Genomic DNA, 17,991 nt, shown 5'->3' with positions numbered 1-17,991 from the left:
GTTAGTTAATAGGACTTTCTCAGTAAATATTCCCCATCCCTCCTGAGCGATGAATACTTTGAGTCTTCCAATCTCTCTTGACCCTTCACCATAAGAAGGTGTGGTTCTGACTCAAATGCTATATGAAAAGGAGTTTGGAGCTTGGTGAACATGCAGACAGGGTTGTTTTTTTTTTCCTGAGATTCCCAGGCCTGCTTTCCATCACTCACCAGCAGGTCCAGGAAGTCCTGCTCCTGGTTCTCCATTTTCTCCTTCCAGGTCTGAGGGGCCAATCGGGCCTGAGGAATATTCTTTATCTGGTTCTCCTGCTGCTCCTGATGGTGGAACAGAAATGTCTTAGGAATATTCTGATCATTGGTTTCTCTTCTCTCCCTCTTTTTAATTGGTGGCAGCACATATACAACATGTATTTTGAACATTTCCCTGAAAATGGACTGTTAGTTTCTTCTTCAACTTTCTTCATCTCCTCTACCTGGGGGTATAGTAGTTTCTGATGTTATGCTGTTAGAGCAGCCCCATATCTACTTAGCCCATGAATTATTTTCGGTCAGATTCAATCAACCAATTCACAGATATTCAGTGAGTCCTGGGTATATGCCCACTCCTTTGTTAGATATTATGGAATACAGTAGAAAGAGAAGACAATTGAATGGATTACACCTTTATAGATCCAGAGGTAGCAGGCACCTCAGAGTCCATCTAATCTCATTTCTTCATTTTATAGATGGGGAAACTGAGTCCCAATGATATTAACTAATCCAAAGTAATAAATCCAACAAACAAAGGAAGCATGAAAGGTAGGATTTGAACCCAGATATTCTGACTCTTTCCAGTGTAAGATGGTGATACTGTTCTCTTTCTTAAGATTTGTTGTTGGTCTCATGGAGAGACAAGTTCAATAGAGGGGTATAACCAGGAACTTTTTGAATTTGGGGAACAAGTTCTATAAGCCATAATCCAGGGCAGTGACATGAAGGACACCATCAGTTTGGGAGAGATGTAAAAAAGATTAGGAATAATCCTGGACCAGGAGCAGTGATGACTTCAGAGGACCAATGAGTTAGTTTTCTATTTTTAACCTTGTTATCTAGGTGCTACTATGTTTTTTCTGAAGAACAACTGAAGAACTACTCTTTGTTCTGTAGTTGTTTCCATTGTATCTGATACTTCATGTTTCTACTGTGATTTGCCATTTGCTTCTCTAACTCATTTTGTTGATGAGAAAACAGACAAATGGGGTGATGTGATTTGCTCGGTGCTCATATTCAGTGTCTGAAACTGAACAATTCAGAAATAAGCAAGTTTGCTATGTGCATGATAAGGCCTTATTAGGGATTTTTTAGGGATGGAAGCATTTTTTCTTGAGCTCCATTCAAAAAACTTCCACTTGATATCTATACATGGATATTGTTCAAACTGGTATCTCAAATGGAATTTGCTTTTGAAGAATGTTGGACTTGTTAAGTAAGATACAAGAATTCACATCACACCTTTGATACTTAGTTATCATGGAAGAGCTGCTTTCCTTCTCCCAGTCTCAGTTTCCAGATCTTTTCAATTGGAATAAAAATACCTATAGTACTACACAGAACTAGGAGTCAAGAAAGCTGGCTTCTGTACTCAGCTTTGTCACACAGTACCTGGGGGTCTTTACAGAAAATTGTTTTTCCTCTCTGTTCCTCATTTTACTCCCCTTTAATTAGGGGTTAAATTTGGATTATTTCATAGGCTTATAGATTTAAAGCTCAAGCAGGTGACAGATTCTTTGTTAATGAAGACTCATGAAATGATTCAAAGTGGCCCTTTGTCCCATTCTTTAAAATGGAATGAGGAGACATAAAAAAGTTGGGCCTTAGTAAAAGGATAGCTCAAATGTCCTTTTCAGAGGGGCAAATCAAGGTGTTGACAGTTAGTAAATATATGTATACGTGTACCTATTGTTTCTTCTGATTCAAGGCAATCTACTTGAAGGTATGGACTCTTTCATGTCTGTCTTCATATCCCCTGCACAGTGTCAAGAATATAGTAGATGTTTAAAATGCTTGCCAATTGATCATTTGCTTGAAGGTAACAAAACAACAACAACAAAACCCTTCCATCGATATATTTGGTCACACCTCCACAAAATGTTCATATTGACTCTAAGCAAATAGACCATCATGAAGATAAGTACATGCATTACCATCACTTGAAGATAATAAAGAACAGAAATTCTGAATCTGCCCTTCAGGGGAATGCGAAAAAATGAGGGATGGTCACAGAAACCCAACCATGATTATGGTAATACAGTTAAGAAAGGGCTGAATCTGCTGTCGAAGAACCTAGAATTGAGTTTAAGCAGTTTTTCTTTCTTAGAGTATGTATGTCTACTCTTTGGGCCTCAATTTTCCCACCTATAAAATAGTTGGGTAGTGGGGCTAGAATGGACTAGATGGACTGTGAGATCTCATTCATGTCTAAAGCTACACCTCGTGTAGAAGCTTTCCCTTTCGACACCCTTCATATGAATTACTTCTAATTCCCTCAACACTTGGTTCAAGTCCATACTTGACTCTACTATACCTTCTTGACTTGCTCTGTGTGTGGATGCTGGTGTGTGTGTATGTGTTGTTGCTGTTGTTCTAGTAAGTGCACTGTACCATTAGAATCAGACATATAAGTTATATAAGATTGTGGATTTTAATTCAGATCTAAGTCCAGAGCTTTCTCCCATGATGATTCTAATGGAATTATTATGTAAATTTCAGTAAATATCTGAGGACTCCACAAATGTTGTCAGAATGAAGAAAGTCTTAGGAGTGACAGTTATGCCTCTCAGGTCAGGGATGAATAATTAACAAGGATGATAGTAACATCTGTAGCATAGAATCACTGAGAAAAAAAAGGGTAGTTAACTAACAGAACCTTTGACAATGAAAAGACACATGGATTAAAATCATGAACCTGAAAAATGACTTTAGAGGTTCTAATTTTCCTCTTCTTAAATGAAAAAAATAAGATTTAGAGGGGTCAATATAAAATAACATACTAACTGATGCCAGAGAGAGATTGTTAGATTCCTAGTCTTGATCTCTTTTCACCTCCAAATACTTAGGATACCTTCTGCTCACTGTAGTCTTAGTTGCAGAGGAACATCAAAGAATAAGTGTCAATAATTCTTCAGTCCACCTGTGCCATCTACCTTTGGCTCCATCTTCTCCCTTGGGTCCCTGTTCTCATGGAGGTCCTTTTTCTGGACCTTGGGGTCCAGGGGACCCGTTTATCCAGGTAAACCTGGATTTCTAGGGTGTCCTGAGGGAAAAACAGTTAAGGTAATCCGTAGTCCTTTTTGAACCACCTTTTTGTGTCCAGTTGAAGAGGGCAAGACTGATAGAAACATTAGAAGAATTATGTAGGGGAAATCAGTAGTATTTCATATAAGTTTCACCATGAGGTATTTCAATTTCAAATTTTTTATTAGTTCTATCAATATCACCCACTACTTGTAAGATACTGCTGATACCTTACACAGGCAAAACCAAAAGAGTTCTTGCCCTCAGGGAGCTTACGTTTTGCTGAAGGGATAAACACATGCCCAAATAATTACCTTATATTAAACTACTTGTTTGTTCCACAAGTGTGTGTGTGTGCCTAACACTCATTAGTGTCCCAAGTGCTAAAATATGTGATTACTATCCCACGGTGCAGCTAGGTAGCATCAGAGTGGATTGGGCATCCCTCCTGGAGTCAGGAAGACCTGAATTCAAATATGATCTTAGACATTTAGTAAGCTGTGTGATCTTGAGCAAATCACATACTCTATTTTGCCTCATTTTTCTCAACCATAAATTGAGCTGTAGAAGGAAATGGCAAACTACTCCATTATCTGTGCCATGAGAATCCCAAATGAGCTTACCAAAAGTCAGCCATGATTGAAATCACTGAACAATAACAAGGGCTAGGATGCTAGGTAAATTATTTACTCCACTCAGTTTTCCCAAATATATGTATAGGTATATGTGTGCATATCTATTACTTTGTGTACATTAGAGATAACCAATTTCTCTCCTGTCTCCTCCTTTTGGGGATTGAATTTTTCAATTGTGCCTGACTCTTTGTAACTCCATTTGGGGTTTTCTTGGTAAAAATACTAGAACAGTTTGCCATATCCTTCTCTAGCTCATTTTACAGATGAGGAAACTGAGGTAAACACAGTCTGAAGACTTGCCCAGGGTCACACAGCTCAAAAGTGTCTGAGGCCAGATTTGAAGTGATGAAGATGAATCTTCCTGACTCCAGATCTGATGCTTAATTCATGGTACCGCATATCTGCCATCTATCTTCTACTACTCTTTCCATTATACAGTGCCAGAAAGTAGCTGGAGGTACTATAAATATCTGAGCTTAGATCCACTAATATAAAAGAACAGAGAAGAAGGCACAGAGAGAGTGAACCCATAAAGAAATATTGATATTAGCTGGAGATAATGTCTGGGTGATGGAGAAGAGAGGAAGAAAGTATTAAATCTCAATGAGACTACATGGAGTTAGCACCAAGATACATTTTTGAGGCTGACCCTGATATAAGAATTAATACAGTATATGAAAAATAAATTCTCATAAGTCTCCAAAATATATAACTTCTTTAACACCTCAGAATCATGAAACAATGAAGAAAGGAAGCAAACTAAGATTCAAGAGTACTGGAGATGTTTTTGAGCAGTGAATATACTCAGGGAATCATTTCCATAGCAGCCTGACTTAGAGAGCTGGTCCCCTGGAAAATATTAAAAAGTGGGATCAACAGAATTGTGTGGTTTCAGAGGACAGTGAATGGGGCTAGCCCTGAGCAGAATGGAGATTGAGGAGAACTGCAGGAAGATAAGGCAGGGGAGGATAGAGAGGGACCTTAGATATTATCTGATCTAATTATTTATTCCATTTATAGAGGAGGAAGGAAGGCCCTGAGTTGAAAAGGTGAAATGACATATCCTTCCTCACAGAGTTAAGTAATACTAGAATCAAAACTTGAACTCAAGTCTTCTTACTTCAAGAATATTTTGTTTTCACTATTCCAAAACTTCCTCTTATGCTGGCACTCACCTTTTTCTCCAGGCTCTCCTTTTGGGCCTGGGTCACCTAGAGAACCATTTTCCCCACAGGGTTCAATAGGGCCAGGTTTCCTAGGAAAACCCAGTCCTCTTGGTCCTGGCATTCGTATTCCCCCCACCCCCCAAAATGAAACAGGTTTTCAATCAGCCAATGTAAAGACAGAAGAAGCTCTTTGTAGAATATTCTACTTAAGAACCCATCATACCAGGTGAACTTTTGCCTCTCCTTTTTCTAAACCAAACACATTTCTAGTAGCAATAGCTGTTAAAAATGTTGCCAAAAAGGACATTATTCAAAATATTTTTATTGATCATCCAGTATATGCACAGCATAGTGATACTCATAGATATTTGTCCCTGGCCTCAATTTGCGAGGAACTTATAGGACCTCTGAGGAAATAATTAAGTACACCTGGGGCATAGGGGAAAGGATGCCAGACTTGGGAATCCAAGAACCTGATTTCAAATCCCTTTTCTTCTTAATGAAAGTGATCTTGGGCAAGTAGCCTCGGTTTGTTTCTGAAAAACAGAGTTTCGATGAGATGAGCTCTCAAGCCTCTTCCAGGTATGACTTTATGATTGTAAGATAATATAACTGCATTCATAAGATGTAAGGGAGGAAATAGGACTTACATAGCATCTCTATCTCCTTTATGAATGAGGAAATGGAAGCCCAGAGACATAAGGTTACTCCCCCAGAATCCCAAAGGCATTAAGTGATAGAATGGGATTTTGAATCCAGGCTCTTTATTCCCCAACCAATGCTCTTTACATGACATTTGTCTCCTCTAAGCATCATCACGAAAAAAAAGGTGTCACAAAAGCAGTGCTACCAGAAGGGTGCAGGCAATGAGTGCTATTAGTTCAGAGGAGGGAGTGGGACATCTATAAGGGCATGGTACCCAGGAAAGGCATGGAGGAGGTAGAGTCTGAAGGAGAGCTAACACTCAGGTTAGTGGGGAAAGGGGGATTACGATGTTATGGAAAGAGTGTTAGAAAGAATCAGAAGAGAGTCCTAGACTTGGATTCCCTAGAACCTGGGTTTGAATCCAGCCTCTAACCCTTATTAATTGGGTGACACTGGGCAGTTTAGCTTTTTCTGTCTCAGTTTCCTCATATGTAAAATGGGGATAATAATAATAATAGCATCTATCTGTCAGGATTGTTGGTAGGACCAAAGTAGATAAATGAGATTTGTAAAGCACTTGGGCCAGTGTTTGGCAAATAGTAGGCACTACATGTGCTTACTTATTCCTTTGACTTTCCCAGGCTACCTCTTCCACTGTACCATGCAGCTTTAGAACTCACATTTGCACTATTCTTTACAAAATGCCTTTCTCATAGTCCTACTATGAGCTAGTACAATATTGTCATTGCCCCTAGTTTAAAGTTGAGGAAACAGGCTCATAGAATTTAAGTGAATTGCTTTTGGTCATATAACTTAAAAATGGAAGAGTCAGGACTTAAATTCATGTTTTCTAATCTCCCAGCCATTGTGATTTTAATCATAAATGACCAATGTCAGTATCTGTCTTTCTCCCTTCCTCCTGACCTCCCTGTCTCCTTCACCCCTCCTTTCTTTCTTTGTTTCTTTCTTTTTCCTCCCTCCCCCTTTCCTTTCCTTTCCTTTCCTTTCCTTTCCTTTCCTTTCCCTTCCTTTCCCTTCCTTTCCCTTCCTTTCCCTTCCTTTCCCTTCCTTTCCCTTCCTTTCCCTTCCTTTCCCTTCCTTTCCCTTCCTTTCCCTTCCTTTCCCTTCCCTTCCCTTCCCTTCCCTTCCCTTCCTTTCCCTTCCTTTCCTTTCCTTTCCTTTCCTTTTTCCTTTCCCTTCCTTTCCCTTCCTTTCCCTTCCTTTCCCTTCCTTTCCCTTCCTTTCCCTTCCTTTCCCTTCCTTTCCCTTCCTTTCCCTTCCTTTCCTTTCCTTTCCTTTCCTTTCCTTTCCTTTCCTTTCCTTTCCTTTCCTTTCCTTTCCTTTCCTTTCCTTTCCTTTCCTTTCCTTTCCTTTCCTTTCCTTTCCTTTCCTTTCCTTTCCTTTCCTTTCCTTTCCTTTCCTTTCCTTTCCTTTCCTTTCCTTTCCTTTCCTTTCCTTTCCTTTTATCTTAGTAACAACTCAAAGAAAAAAGGGCAAGCCTAAGCAAATGTATTTAAATAACTTGCCCAGAGTCACACAAATAGGAAAGGTCTGAGGCCAGATTTGAACCCAAGTTCTCCTGTATCCAGGACTTACTTCCTATTCACTCTACCACCTTGCTGCCTCTGTCCATGCCTTTGTTTAGAATAGGCTTTAGTAAGGGTAAAGAGATGAGAGAACAGAGTGCTTGGGTGCCTTATGGGAAGAGGGAAAGGTAACAGCAGAAAAAGGGTAGAGAAAGGAGTCAATGGGAACCTTAAGGAATGTTTGACTTCTTCACATTTTGTTTTAATACTAGCTTTGATCTTTTTGTTAATTCTAGGTTATAGCTTTTACCATCTATGAAAGTTCAGACTGGTCATTCAAGACATTTCTCACTACAGAGGCACAAACAATTTTCATTCTACTGCGGAAATCATTTCTCAGATGGAGTACGGCCAGAGAAACCTGAGTTACTGATAAAAAAAAAAAAAAAAAACTGACACTCTACACAAAGCAGTGAGAAATTGAAGGCCTTGCTGATAGCTCTGAAATTATTTTTTCCCTAATTTCAAAATCCAACTCAGATGCATAACACAAGAAGAGAGAGAAACTTTGTCAGCAGAATATATGTATGTCCTAGTGAGTCAAAGTCATAGAAACATCTGTACCTGGATCTCCCTTTTCTCCCTTGGGACCTTGTTTGCCATCTATTCCATCTCTTCCAGGCAATCCTCTTTCTCCAGGTTCACACACGATGAGGGTACAAGCCCCTGAGCTTTCTTTTTCTTTGGAGGGTGTTGTCACTTCATCTTGAGCAGCCAGTGGGCTTATGAAGAGGATCAGTGCAGAGAGATAGAGGAGGAGCATGATTCTTGTCTCTGAACCACAATGGGAAGAGGGTTAATTTACTGCTTGTTGCAGAACATGGGGAAGGACCAATTACAGTGTATGGCCAGAGATTGTGTTCTTCATTTTTTGCTAAGGAGTGTGGTCACTCACTTGGGAAATATGAGCAATAAAGTTTTGCTGGGAGGCATTTGTTGATCATCAAGAATTCTGGGGGTACCGTGTTTGTGTTTCTTACTTCAATCAAGCAATACTCTATCAAATGTAATTTTAATTATATCTAAATATAATTTAAATAATTTAAGAAAACTGTACCTGCTAGTTGTATTTTCTCCCATATCTTTAGCCCTCTCTATAGTAAAACAACAGACCAAAACACAAAAGTGGACAATGAAATACTCATTTTTGTCATCCTATCATAGGGAAAGGAGCTTTAGGATGTGACTAACAAGGTTGGGCCTCTATTTCTAGCTCTTCAATTAAGTCAGTTTGTCACTCTGGTAAAGTCATTTCCTAAAGTCTCAACTTCCTTATTAAAAAGTAATGATAGTTGTTTTGGATGGTAAGATACTTCAGATTTCATTTTCTAAGGATCACATTCTGATTAGCCAACCAAGGCCCAGAATAATAAAGATTCTCCTAAATGAGATCCTTAATCACTCAGATAAGTGTAGCCTGTTTTTCTACACAGGAAAATCAAGTAGCTAAAGACTACTTTTTGTCCAGAATATCTTATGATCGGGATAGACAACTTAAAGAAATTCCTTATGGATCTATTTGTCAATTTATGTACATATCTAATCTGTTTCCTCTATATAGGTTGCCTGTGCATTTGTATATTACATATGTGTACATATGTATATATATATATGATCTATATAAATAAAAATTAATAGAGATATAGAAATAGTGATAGACATACACACAGACACAAATATAGATATAAATAGAGATAGAGGCCCAAGACATAAATATAGACACAGACATAGACATAATTAGATATAGTCATAGACATAGATAGAGGTATCTTGTGTGATATTGCAAAGGAACCATGTATTAGGTCCAGAAAAAATAAGAAGAGAATCAGATGGATCATTTTTGGGAAATTACAAAATTCTTTTAAGGTCCAAATGTTCCTTTCTGAAACAAAGACCTATTGTTTTGGTTAACATTAATATTCTTACATTGCTCTGGTATGACTGTGTCAACTTATAGCTTCTAAAGTTGTTTTCTTTTTTTAAACCCTTACCTTCTGTCTCAGAATGATAATATTAAAAGAGCTTTGGTAAGACACTTAGCATTCGGGGTGGACCCTTGATCACTTTTCTCCATAACCTATGCCCAACTTCCCCCCAGCAAATTTATGAGTTCTACAGGACAGATAAAAGTGACTGGACTGTGATCTGAGTCCTTGGAAAGAAAATGAAATATGAAGAGATCACAAATACAATAGACTAAAGCATTTTAGATATGTTATATTATTTGATCCTCATCATGACTCATTTTGGTATATAAAGAAACAGGCTCCGAATTTAATTGAATAAAAATCTGGAGGTGGGATTTGAACTCAGATCACATGTCCAGAACTCTAACAGAGAATTAGATCAATTACCTTCTAAAAGTTGGTAAATATATTATTTCCTGTATTTATTTGACTGAATCATTGGGATTTGATATTTCTATTAATTCAAGACTAAGTCTAATTTTTAAAATACTCCTTTGAGATTCTTTTTCAGTAACTATAGGTTCTGTCATTCATTACTTTGGCACCTATGTCTCAGAACTTTAACTATTTCCAACCAGTATGCAGGACATTCTGATACAATTTCTTCATGGCTTGAGAACATATCTTAATTAACATGTTTCACTTAATTCTATAGGCTGCACTGCCTGCTTCATATATGGAAGGTTATTCCATGACGTAGTTTTTGCCCTATTTTTTAACTTGGGAAACACCAGAAAGCTGAGGCAGAAAGGAGCTTGAGAGCAATGTTGGCTCCCAGAGTAGAAGCCAACTAGTTGTTCCACTGGTCAGTAGGCCACAGACTGGACACCAATCTAATACAGGTATGGTACAATTGCAAATGATCCTTCAGAGTCTCAAATTAAATTGCATCCATCTCAGAAAGCAATGCATAATGTGATCAACAATGGGGATTGGAGACAGTAGGTAGTACTCACTCATTCACACTTCCTGAAACAAGTAAGGGAACCAAACCAAACCAGATATGGATCCATGACTGCTTACCTCCACCCAAGGCCTATGAAGTCCCCCACAAGGGGAAGTTTAGATGAGACAGGCAATAGGGTGGTCACCAATGAGCTTGATAGAAGAGTGGAGAATGGAGTTCAGGGGTATTCGATGCCTCCACTTCCGCAGAAATGATCATGATACATGTTTTCAAGGATGTTGGGTTCCCCTTTATATACTAACTTTCTATCCGTCTTCCCATTGCTCAATTTCTGAGAATTTGTTTCAAGGAAGTTTGAGGGTTTGTTTTATTGATTGATTAGTTTATTTTACTAATTTCATATAGGAATTTTTTGTGTACTTTAGTAAACAAAGCTTTAGGGAAGTTTTTACATCCTAGATTCAAGGTGTTCTTGACATAGCTAGGAGAGGAAAGAGAGGTTACCTAACCTAGTAGATAGAGTATTGATTGGCCTGAGAACCAGGACATGGATTCTACTTCTGTCTCTGACATACACTGGCTGTGTGACCCTTGACAAATCATTTAACTCCTAATTGTTCTAGGCAACTTTAAGACTGTAGGTTATAGAGAAGGGGTTAGTCTGTACTGATCAAACAATTTCCCTTCTCTAGGAGTTTCTTGCACCTATGAATTCCCAAGTCCAATTGCTGTTCCAAAAGCAGGAAAGAGAATGGGATTCCAGTTTACCTTGAAAGCCATCAATGTCCTTTCCTGACAGAACTGCCCCAATAGATAATTACTTCAAAGGAGCTACATTAACTGTCCTAGGCAGTCTTCTTATACCTTCTTCCCTATTCAAGTTACTTAGCTAGTGGTGAAAGCAGAATGAGAAAGGATGATATACATAGTTTATAGGGTTTTAGAAGGAAAATTTATATCTGATTCATTTCCATTCTGAGTTGTCCCATTTCAATTTAATCCAATTCAATGAATAACAAGACAGGGATTATCCTACTAGTCATGGAATGCCAGGATTACCAAAGAAACAAAATGAATCCTCAAACAAAGGGAATGGAGAGGTTCATGGTGAAAGGTTCTAGCCTTCCAGATATCAAAAATGAAGATATATGTGTGGCCAGAAAAATAATTGGGACTGATATGTAATGGTTAACTTATACATTATGTTGATATTCATGTGATACCAAGAGATCCAGAAGTAGGCCCCAATCAGATTGAATATATCCCCCCATGTAGGATTTTATGGTAAATGTTACAAAGAGACACACAGTTTGGACACGTATATCTGGCTTGTTTTCTATGTCATTTACCCATATCAATGAGATCACCAATTCATTGGACTATCAAAGAAGATGTGATGCCTGTCTTCATGGAACTTACAATCTAATAAGGAGATATTATAAATGATGCACATATAAATAACTATAATACAAAATCTGAATGATGGAATTATAGCCTCTCAGAGTTGGAAGAGGCCTCAGAATTTATGCAATACAATTGAAGTGTGAAAAGGTATCTCCTGTAGCCAGCTAGCATTGATATAGCACTTTAAGACTTGCAAAGCAATTTATGTACATTTTTTGATTCTCACAATAACCCCAGGAGGTGGAATTCTAGTTTCATTTTTATTTTATATATGGTTAGGCTGAATGAGTTCCCCAGAGACCCTCAGCTAATTAATATATGAGGTTAGATTGAAACTTTTGCTGACACTAAAACCAGTAGACTACTTCCCCAACAAATAGTTATCCAACTTTTACCTTTTGCTTCACTGAAAGGGAAACCATCACTTTCACAGGGAGTCCATTGCATTTTTGTGCAGATTCAATAATTAAGGAATTTGTTAGCCATACTTTTTCCTCAGTACTACAAAAAGAGAGAGTATGAACAACTAACAAGTGATGTTACCCAAAAAGAGAAACAAACATGCAATGGCCTGAGATTTCTCTACACAAAAATATTAAATGAAAAATAGAGTAAATTAGAATTCCTCATATCCAGGGGACAAATTTGACTTCATATGTTATGTATTCCTTTATTTTGTGGAATGGGACTCATAAATTGAATATGACTCTAGTGCAGGGGTTCTTAATTTAGAGTGATTGAACTTGTTTATATTTTGGTATTGTATTTCAATAATTTTTTTTCTTTTCTGATTTTATGTTTTATTATATGCATTTAAAAATGTGATTCTAAAGGAGTTCATAGGCTTCCTTATATTACCAAACACATTCATGCTACTCAAAAGTTTAAGGATCCCTGCCCTAGAAGGATTTCTGATTCAAAAAGAAAGAAATATAAACAAAATAGATTTGAGTATCAGTGAATATTAAAAAAGCAGATTCAGGAGGATATTTGTTATGCTATGTAAAGCTTGTCAGAGGGAATTTGTGTGAGTTTAAATGAATTGAAAAGCGGTATAATTGTGAAAATATACTATAGGCCATTTGTGCAGAGGAGAAATTGGCTAATAAGTTTTTTACAAGACCACAAATCTAGATACATGACATAATGGTGAAAGTGGTTTTAACCCTATGGACATTTCCTATCTCCAAAGTAAGAAACCCTGATTATTATAATTACTGTTACCTGATATAGCCATACCTTATTCTTTTTTTCTTTAAATAATATTTTATTTGATCATTACCAAGCATTATTCATTAGAGACAAAGATCATTTTCTTTTCCTCCCCCCCACCCAAAAGCCGATGCGTGATTCCACTGGGTATCACATGTGTTCTTGATTCGAGCCCATTGCCATGTTGTTAGTATTTGCATTAGAATGTTCCTTCAGTCTCTCCTCTGACCTTTCCCCTCAACCCCTGTAGTCAGGCATTTGCTTTTCCTCTGTGTTTCTACTCCCACAGTTTGTCCTCTGTTTATGAATAGTGTTTTTTCTCCTAGATCCCTGCAGATTGTTCAGGGACATTACACCACTACTAATGGAGAAGTCCATTACGTTCAATTATACCACAGTGTATTAGTCTCTGTGTACAATGTTCTCCTGGTTCTGCTCCTCTCACTCTGCATCACTTCCTGGAGGTCATTCCAGTCTCCATGGAATTCCTCCACTTTATTATTCCTTTGAGCACAATAGTATTCCATCACCAACATTTACCACAATTTGTTCAGCCATTCCCCAGTTGATGGGCATCCCCTTGTTTTCCAACTTTTGGCCACCACAAAGAGCACAGCTATGAATATTCTTGTACAAGTCTTTTTGTCCATTATCTCTTTGGGGTACAAACCCAGCGGTGCTATGGCTGGATCAAAGGGTAGACATTCTTTTATCGCCCTTTGGGCATAGTTCCAAATTGCCCTCCAGAATGGTTGGATCAGTTCACAACTCCACCAACAATGTATTAATGTCCCTACTTTGCCACATCCCATCCAGCATTCACTGCTTTCCTTGGCTGTCATGTTAGCCAATCTGCTAGGTGTGAGGTGATACCTCAGAGTTGTTTTGATTTGCATCTTTCTGATTATAAGAGATTTAGAACACTTCTTCATGTGCTTATTAATAGTTTTGATTTCTTTATCTGAAAACTGCCTATCCATGTCCCTTGCCCATTTATCAATTGGAAAATGGCTTGATTTTTTGTAATGGCTTGATTTAGCTCTTTGTAAATTTGAGTAATTAAACTTTTGTCAGAGGTTTCGATGAAGATTTTTTCCCAATTTATTGTTTTCCTTCTGATTTTATTTACCTTGGTTTTGTTTGTACAAAAGCCTTTTAATTTGATGTAGTCAAAATTATTTATTTTACATTTTGTGATTATTTCTATGTCTTGCTTGGTTTTAAAGCCTTTGCCTTCCCAAAGGTCTGACATGTATACTATTCTGTGTTTACCCAATTTACTTATGGTTTCCTTCTTTATGTTTAAGTCATTCACACATTTTGAATTTATCTTGATGTAGGGTATGAGGTGTTGATCAATTCCTAATCTCTCCCACACTGTCTTCTAGTTTTCCCATCAGTTTTTATTGAATAGTGGATTTTTGTCCCAAAAGCTGGGATTTTTGGGTTTATCATATACTGTCTTGCTGAGGTGGCTTGCACCCAGTCTATTCCACTGATCCTCCTTTCTGTCTCTTAGCCAGTACCAAATTGTTTTGATGACTGCTGCTTTGTAATATAGTTTGAGGTCTGGAACTGGGACTGGGAATCACCAATATGCAGAACTAAATACTCGGCTTGAGCTTATAGAGAAAGGTCAAGGAGAGATTGTAGCTTTTATGAGAAGCATTAAAAGAAAATTAAGAACATTATCAGAAACTCTGGACACAGCTCCTTCTGCCAACTCGACCTTAGAACCCCCTGCTTCTAATGAACCCACCCCTCCCCCCTCCCCCTCGGCCTCAGAAAACCCACCCACTCCTCCCACTGCTCATGCTTCAGACCCAACACAATCAATTCTAAGTTGGCACCCCACCCACTCTTCTGACCCAACACAATCAACTCTAAGTTCACACCCTACCAATACTTCTGACACTGATTCCTCCAATCCAAACACCTCTGTATCCTTTCACACTTCTTCCTTGGCTCCTCCTTCTCCTCCTACACAATCCACTTTAAGTTCACATTCCAACCTAAATTCACACCGTACTCCTGATTTTTTGGCAATATGGGACAACAACAAACCCTTCCTTTTAATGTGCCCAACTCTTCTATTTCTCAGACTTACCCAATTGAAAATGGAGCAAGAAGCCTAGAAACAGGAATACCAAATAACTTAGACAGCTTATTTCCTTTAAGGAAATACCCACTTTTAATAAGTGGGAATTACCCACTTTTAATAAGAATGGAAACTTGGTATTTGTAAGACATCATACACCTTTTACCCCTGTGGATTTAAAAAAAATTGAAGGAAGATATGCCATCATTTGAGGACGAACCAATATTAGTTATAAAAAAATTAGAGAACATATTCAGAACTTTTGACCCCACTTGGTTGGATGTTGAGAATATATTAGAAGAATTATTAACAAAGAGAGAGAAAAATAATATTGTCTCTCTGGCTAATCAAAAAAGAAGTAGAAGAGGACATTATTGGACAACTGAAGATACACATTGGAACCCCAATGTTGAACTAGATTACACAAAACTAAACCAGGCCAGAGAAGCATTATTGACAGCCATGAGAGTTTGCTCTGATAGACCTGAAAAATGGCCAAATTTGAAAAAACCCAACAACATATTGATGAAACACCCTCCCAGTTTATGGACAGACTTATTGACGTAGGGAGTACATATATGGACCTTGATTTATCCAGAGAAAGAGACATTAGACAAATATATAGGCAATTTGTTAAGAATTGTTGTTCAGGTGTAAAAGACTACTTTAGAACTAGCTGTCCTAATTGGGACTCTATGGACCTCGATGAACTAAGGAGAGTAGCAACCTATGTTTATAAAGGTCGTGTAAAAAGACCTGAGGAAGACGATACATCAGTGGAAGATTTAAAGAAATCGAAATGTTAAAGAGACAATTGAAAAATAAGGGAGAGACTACAGCCCCTTTGTGGGAATTCACAAATAAATCAATAACTTGCCACTTCTGTGAGAAGAAGGGCCACAAAATGATGGAATGTAGAACCTTTCTTAAGATGATTGGAAGAAATACACAGTTTAATCATAGCTTTAAAAATAACAACTATAGAAATGATGATAATGGTCATAGAAACCAGAACAACTATAATGATGATAATGGTCATAGAAACCAGAATTTTAGAAACTATAAATTATAATAATGACTATGAAAATAACTATAATGAATATAGAAATAAGAACTTTAGAAACCAGAACTATAGAAATAGGAATTGGGAAAATAATGACAATGCTCCAAATGAAGAAAATGATAATACCCAACAACAACAAAATATAAGAAATGGAGCTCGTTCAAAAAATAGTAGAGATGCCCTTCAGGGGGGTGCCCAAGGAATATTCAAACACAATGATGGTGTCTGGGGGGTAGGGGGCTGGGGCACAGGAATCAGAGGATACAACCTTTGATTTTCCAGACCCTGATGTCCTACTACCAGTTGTCCCTATCCACTGCCCTCCCCATACTAATGAACCCCATGTTACCTTAAAGGTGGGTAACACTTATTATGATTGTCTATTAGACACTGGAGCTACCAGGTCTGTATTGAAGAATGTACCAGATTTAAATTGTTATTCCATTGATTCACAAAGTGTAGTGGGGGTATCAGGAATACTCCAAAGAGTTGAAAAACTTGCCCCTAGAATTGTGTCCATAGGACCCCTAGAGGTACAACATTCCTTTCTTTTAATGCCTGACTCCCCTTTAAATTTGCTGGGGAGAGACCTTCTATGCAAACTCAGAGCCACAATAACTTGTTCACCAGATGGTTCTTTATCATTGGAAGTACCAGAGGAATCTTTAAATTTACTCCCTGTACTTCTCTCGGAAAACCAGGAGGCAAAAGAGCCTTCCACTTTTGAAATACCTAAGTATATACCGGAGTCTCTTTGGGCCACATCTTCTTCTGATATAGGCTTACTTAAATCTGCTGTTCCTGTGCAGATAAAAACTAAATCTAGCCCACCTCCTTCCATCCCTCAGTATCCCCTCTCAAAGGAGGCAATAGAGGGTATTACACAAGTTATTAACTCATTAATAGAACAGGGAATAATAATCCCTTGCAAATCTGAATACAACACGCCCATCCTGCCAGTTAAAAAACCAAAAAGAGGGCCCAATGGCAAGCACCTCTATAGATTTGTACAGGATCTGAGGGCAATGAATAATTACGTTATAAAGAGACACTCTGTAGTTTCTAACATAAATACTATTATTTCCTGTATTCCTAGCACAGCTACATACTTTACAGTAATAGACTTGTGTTCAGCTTTTTTTCCATACCTATACATGAGAACTCAAGGCATATTTTTGCTTTTACCTGGAAGGGCTCACAATATTCATGGAGTCGGCTGCCACAGGGTTATGTGGAAAGTCCGAGTTTATTTGAGCAAATTTTGAGCCAAGACACAGACCATATAACATTTAAAAATAGTAAATTAATCAAATATGTAGATGATCTACTCTTGGCTTCAACAGACACAAAAACATGTCAAGAAGATAGCAAACACCTTCTTTTGGAATTGTACAAAAGAGGACATAAAATCTCGAGGGATAAAGTTCAGTGGTGTCTTCTTAAAGTAGAATATTTGGGATTCATCCTGTCTGTGGGTACTTGTTATATTTCTCCAAAACGAATTGAGAATATTCAAAATTTAAGTGCTCCTACTACTAAGAAACAGTTGAGAGCAATTTTAGGAGCAACAGGGTTTTGCAGACAATGGATTCCTTGCTATGGGGAAATTACTAAACCCCTTATAGCATTAACAAAGGATTCTGTTCCTGAACTCCTCAAATTAGAGCCTGAACACTTATCAGCTCTATCAGATCTAAAAAAGGCTATCATGTCTGCCTCTGCTCTAGGCAACCCAGATTACAACAATCCATTGATTTTGTATGTGCATGAGTGAAGAGGAGTAGCTTCTGGCGTGTTAACTCAGACTTTGGGACCTTCTCAACGCCCAATTGCTTATTATTCTGCTAAATTGGACCCAGTAGCAGCAGGAGCACCACCATGTCTTAGAGGAGTAGCTGCTACAGCCTTACGAGTAACAAAAACTGTTGATTTAGTATTGGGATGTCCATTAACAATAATGTGCCCACATGAGGTAGAGGCTTATTGGTAAAACATAGAACACAGGCATTCTCAGATCAGAGAATTACAAGATATGA

At 37.9% G+C, this 17,991-nt stretch overlaps 1 protein-coding gene across 1 annotated transcript in view; it reads right to left on the bottom strand.

Moving 5' to 3' along the window:
• The window catches only part of LOC103098337 (collagen alpha-2(I) chain-like), a 31,100-nt gene extending 20,673 nt beyond the window's left edge, over positions 1-10,427 (bottom strand). The window contains exons 1-3 of the mRNA XM_056800013.1: positions 10,295-10,427; positions 7,869-8,078; positions 210-314 (exon numbers count right to left, since the gene is read on the bottom strand). Of these exons, the coding sequence (XP_056655991.1) occupies positions 210-314; positions 7,869-8,067 (304 nt within the window). The 5' untranslated portion in view covers positions 8,068-8,078; positions 10,295-10,427. The remainder of the gene's footprint in view (positions 1-209; positions 315-7,868; positions 8,079-10,294) is intronic.
• Between the last annotated feature and the right edge of the window lie 7,564 nt (positions 10,428-17,991).

Source organism: Monodelphis domestica, chromosome 1 (genome assembly GCF_027887165.1).
Source record: "Monodelphis domestica isolate mMonDom1 chromosome 1, mMonDom1.pri, whole genome shotgun sequence".
Taxonomy (NCBI): Eukaryota; Metazoa; Chordata; class Mammalia; order Didelphimorphia; family Didelphidae; genus Monodelphis; species Monodelphis domestica.
Note: the sequence above shows the minus strand (reverse complement) of the source record. Positions and strands in the feature narration are given on the sequence as shown.